This window comes from Triticum urartu, chromosome 5A, assembly GCF_056163025.1.
Source record: "Triticum urartu cultivar PI428250 chromosome 5A, HENAU_Tu73, whole genome shotgun sequence".
Taxonomy (NCBI): Eukaryota; Viridiplantae; Streptophyta; class Magnoliopsida; order Poales; family Poaceae; genus Triticum; species Triticum urartu.
In genome coordinates this window covers 123,743,665-123,748,825 of record NC_141877.1, presented here as the reverse complement: position 1 = coordinate 123,748,825, position 5,161 = coordinate 123,743,665, and the positions used below count along the sequence as shown (strand labels likewise).

The window sequence follows — 5,161 nt, the reverse complement described above, 5'->3', positions numbered from 1 at the left end:
CTCGTCGTCCTCTGCCTCGACGCCCTATTCCTTGTCCCTCCTCGTGGACTTTCCTCGCGCCGTTGACACTAACAACTGCTTCGCCACGCCGCTGACGGTATCGCCTGCCTGTGACTTCGTGCTGGTCACGTAGGACCGCGGCATCCTCGTCCCTCCTCCTAGACTTTCCTCGCGCTGTCGACGCTAGCAACTGCTTCGCCACGTCGCTGACGGTGTGACTCCGTGCTGGTCACGTAGGACCGCAACATGCTCGTCCCTCCTCCTGGACTTTCCTCGCGCCGTCGACGCTAGCAACTGCTTCGCCCCGCCGCTAACATGATCGCTTGTCTGTGACTCCGTGCTGATCATGTAGGATGCGATGTGCGGCCACCGCAATGGTCGAGATTCTCTAGTGTAACTCCGTGTCAAATGTATGAATGTTAACTCTTAATCATGTTCAGTATATGCAACCAAACACCGTTTAATGCATTAGCCCAGCCAATACAGGTTACCAATCCTGAGGCAAAAATTGTTTCCCTAGTGCACAAACCTACATTGCAGCTTAACAAACCATGTGCCATGTGCACAATATGATTTTTACCTTGCATCTGCTCAGCTTGGTTTTTACCCTGCATCTACTCAGCCAGGTACGTTAGTGTCAAAAACGCTATTATATGGTTAAAATAGTACTTTTTCTGTCCAGAAATCCTTGTCATAAAAATGGATATAAATGCATATCTAAAATTAAAACACATCTAAATACATTCATTTCTTGAACAAGTATTTCCGAATAAAGAGAGTATTCAATTAAATGTACATCTAAATACATCCATTTTTGGACAAGTATTTTCGAACGGCGGGGTGCTCAACTAAGCAAGCGGCGAAGAATGCCGTGGATGGTAGCGGAATCTAATCCAAGATCCCACCAAATTGAAGAGGAACACATGGGATTCAATGCTCACCCAGAAGAAGAGAAACAGAGATGAGGTGACCACTAGTGCTCCCCCAATTTACTCACCCATTTGCTTGCTTCCTGCCACCTCAGATAAAGTACGAGTACCTAAATTAACGAAGGCAGTGCGTAGCAGTAGTAGTACCATCGATCGATCGGGTAGCGCCAGCTCATGGCAATGACATCCATTAAATTTCATCACATTAAAACCAGAAAAAGGCAAATTACATCGTTGTCGAACTGAACTCTCATCGATGGATCAGGTGATACATATGTGTGGATGGTTGATGACATGCTAATGCAATGCGTTATTCTGAAACAAATTTATGACTGGGTAACCGATCATGACGTGCCGCCGTCGCCGTTCAGTTCTTGGCTGCTACCGCCTCCGCCTGCACCGGTGCCTCCGTGTTCATCTCCTTCATTTTCTGACCGATCTCGTCGACGGCGGCGGGGGCAGGGGCGACGGCGGCCCCCTTGGGCTTCTCTGCCTCCTCCTCCTTCTTCTTCTCGTCTTTCTGGTCGGCGCTCTCCTTCTCTGTCTTCTTCTTGAGACGTCCGGTGACGGGCACGGGCAGGGCGTCGGTGGCCTCGAATGCCTCCACGGGGAAGCTGCGGGAGAGGCCGCCGATGGCCTTGCAGTGGAGCTTGCCGGTGGGCGGGTCGTCGACGCAGATCTCGTGGAGGTTGACCCAGATGAGCATCTCCTTGGCCTTGACGCCGGAGATCTTCTTCAGGCGGCCCTTCTCGGCGATGGCGGAGACCTCGGTGGCGTAGGAGACATGGCGGCCGGCCTTGGCGAAGTAGTGGTCCACCCGCTTCTTCTGCTTGAGCCACACGAAGCCAGTCTCCTCCACGTACCCGCACTCGATGATGTCCTTGAGCGGCAGGAGGCCGCTGGGGAGCTCCGTCTCCGCCAGCATCAGCCGCGTCTTCTCCTGCCCCGCCGCGTCGCCGGTGTAGATCTCCGCCATGGCGCGAACGTCGTCGGGGATGAGCATCGGCATCGTCGCCGGCCGGTCGGGTGGCTCAGCCGGAGCTTTGTAGGGTGGTTTCTGAGCTCGCTCGCTTGCACGCGCACGAGCTTCGCTTGCTTGCTGCAGCTGGGAGCTAGTGGGTGCGGCTTGGATGGGTGGAGAAGAAGCGTGTGAGGTGCGTGCTTATATAGGAGATGGAAAGGTGAACAATGATACTGTATGACTGATACGTATGATATGAAATGGCAGTGTAGTTGGGAGTTGTTTATTTATTACAGTAGAGTACTGGAGTATTTATTTATTCGAAATGTTTTTCCTTATCACGCAGTGGAGGACATGCATGGGGGAAGTGTAAATGCTACTCACCTAGCAGAGCACTAGCTGGAGTGGCCATGCCATGCCCCATCCTTTTGCATCTGGATCCATTGATGCATTCAAGAGGGCAGGCATTCTTCACTCAATGGAGAAGCAAGTAGAGCATGAATTGTTAGTTCCTCATTTGTTTGATGTTCCCTGTTTTTAGGAAATATATGTTCTTGTTGGTTAGCTTGTTGCCGACTTAGCCGTGTACGCGTCAAACTCTTCTCTATCTTTTCTTAATCTTTTTTTGAGGGGAAAACTCTTCTCTTTCTGTAGCTTATACTAGAATGGAGGTTGTCTAAGAATGGTTGTTTTGCTTAGGGGGTCTATTAGGTCCCGCTATTTCAAAAGCATATTTCAAAGTTCTAATTTTTTTAAAAAGATTCTACACGTACATATAGGTGATATCTAAATATCTGTTAGTTTTATCGGTAATGCCTTCCGGATCCCAAGCTCCATCGAGCATAGATTTAAAAAAAAATCAGAAATCATATTTCAAAGTGTTAAAAAAATCCGAAAATAAATATACCTAGGTATTTGTACTGCGTTCCTGCAAATTCTTAGATGTAGTAAATTTTGGTGCGAACAAAAAAAAATCATGTGCTGCTCGCTAAAAAGTCAGTGATTTTTGTGTGTGTATCGCACGCCAAAGTATTTCACCATGAAAATTTTCAGGAATGTAGTTTAGACATCATATATTTTTGAATTTTACTTGTGTGTAGTTCATTAGGTATGTGTGTATGTTTTTACATAATTTCTTTTAACCTTAAAAACCTTATTTTTGAATTTTGCAAAACCGAGGGCAAGAAATCCACACTCAAGTCTTAGTTGCTAGATAATTTCATTTGTGGGCTTCGCACTCACAAAAAGAATGTTGAACCATAATAGTGAAAAATACATCTGTTATATATGCATGTATTTATCTTTTGAAATAGCACTGAAATAGACAGAATACTTCACGAAAACACACACCAAACCGTCAAGAGTGATATATATTTTGAAACTATAAAATGCGCTTCTATATTATTTGTTTTCCTAAAGGGGCCCAGCAGAATTGAGCTCATTTTGCAATATTCCATTTGTCTATCGCTAAGTTATATGAAACATCTGTATACCCAAGTTACCTTTTTACATGGCTTTACATTTGCATCTGATGTATTTTTCGGGGTTTTCTCCTACGCGTGAGCAATTATTGGTTGATATCTTGCATACAATTATTTGCTAACTTTATCCTACTTATCCATGCTTAGGGCTTGTTTGGGACTGGTCCGCTCCACCAAAATCAGTTTCACTCATTCAAATCTACTTTGGAGCAGTTCCACGCAAGAGTTGCAGCTCCACCAAAGAGAAGTTTATCGTGTTTTGCTTCCAGCTAGCTCCATCTTTAAGAATGAGAAATTTGGTGAAAAAAATATATTTGATTGGATGACGTAGGAAGAAAAAAAGGGGTATCTACTTACTGGTGACAATGGTGGTAATTTCTCCCCAACTCTAGATTCTAGAGTTTTTGGAGCACCCCCAAAAGAGCTTCACAAAAAAACAGAGAGTTGTATCAGAGATTCTAGTTTTGCGGAGTGGCATATCATCGACCTACCCTGTTTAATTTGCATTTTTTAGAGCATAGCTGAATTTTAGGGAGCGAAGCAGTCCCAAATAGGCCCTTAGTGCTCCTTCAGACTATTAAGTGGACAGAAAAAAACAAGAAAATAAGAAGCAACTATTTAAGTATAAAGATATGAAACTTTAACTATGTTTGAAAGAACATAAGAGATATTGAGTTTCTTTAACAAAACATTCTAAAACTTAGGTAATTTATATTCGTTAGGATTGAGTATCGGGGATATATTACAAGATCAAAAATTCAATTTTAAAATAAAACGACACAATTTACCACAAACTTGAATAAAATTGTGACGCCAATGCAAAATTTGCATAGGCATAACACTAAACTTGCACTTTGTCGATACATGCAACAACAACAACTCCGAGATTCTATTACTTTGGATTGAAAAACTAATAGGCGTTGCAAAAAAATGATTTCCTTTGGAGTAGAGCGGCTATACCTTGAAATTTTCTCTTAAGATCTTTTTCCAATGTTAATTGGTATTTGTGTTTTATTTCAAAATCATCTTCAAACTACTTTTCGTTGTTAGATGCGGCTAGACAACGCAAATAATCTTGCAAGCTAACACATCTACCAACAATATGGTATACATCAAAGCAGCATTACTACGCTCATAAAATAAACCATACTCCCTTTGTAAACTAATATAAGAGCGTTTAGATTACTAAAGTAATGATTTAAACACTCTTATATTAGTTTACTAGTTTACGAAGGGAGTACATCGCATCAACAATACATTCTGGCGCAATATATCTCACACGGATACACGTACACATGCACGTGCCTGCACAGTGGCGGAGCTAGCGTAGAATGGGGCAAGGGGAGAAAATAGGGCAAATACCAAATGGTTCCTAGGTACATATGTATCCTATATGGGGATTTATTTTTAATAGTAAAACAAAAAGTCAAAATAGTTAAGAAACTATTTTTAGAATAAAGTTGACTTACTTGCGCACTAGTATACACATTTTCAGAAAAAAGAAAACTATGTTGACTTCACAGTGAAAAAGACAAAATTTATTTGCTACTATAGGTCACTATTCATGCTATTTTGACTGGAAATTTGTCTTTTTTGAAAAGAAGTCAAGGAGGAATTTTATGTTTTTGTCACTTTTCTCACTAGTACAATGGAAGGTCAAGTTTTTATCAAAAATATTTTTAGAAAATTTTAACTTTTTGTTGAATTACTATTTTTTTTTGCATATAGGGTACATATGTACCCAAGAACCAAAAGTTCCCCTCCGAGAAAATAGCATCTTTCAGGGGGAG

The 5,161-nt window shown here is 42.3% G+C and overlaps 1 protein-coding gene across 1 annotated transcript; it reads right to left on the bottom strand.

Moving 5' to 3' along the window:
- Positions 1 to 1,115: 1,115 nt before the first annotated feature.
- On the bottom strand, positions 1,116 to 2,086 carry LOC125508112 (plant/protein (Protein of unknown function, DUF538)). Its single transcript, XM_048672701.2, has one exon. It carries the CDS (start codon positions 1,936 to 1,938, stop codon positions 1,297 to 1,299), a length of 642 nt encoding a protein of 213 aa, XP_048528658.2. The 5' UTR covers positions 1,939 to 2,086; the 3' UTR covers positions 1,116 to 1,296.
- Positions 2,087 to 5,161: the final 3,075 nt, after the last annotated feature.

What these genes read in the sequence shown, in the direction of transcription:
- LOC125508112 (XM_048672701.2), bottom strand. Translation starts at nt 1,938, where the DNA reads ATGCCGATGCTCATCCCCGACGACGTTCGCGCCATGGCGGAGATCTAC.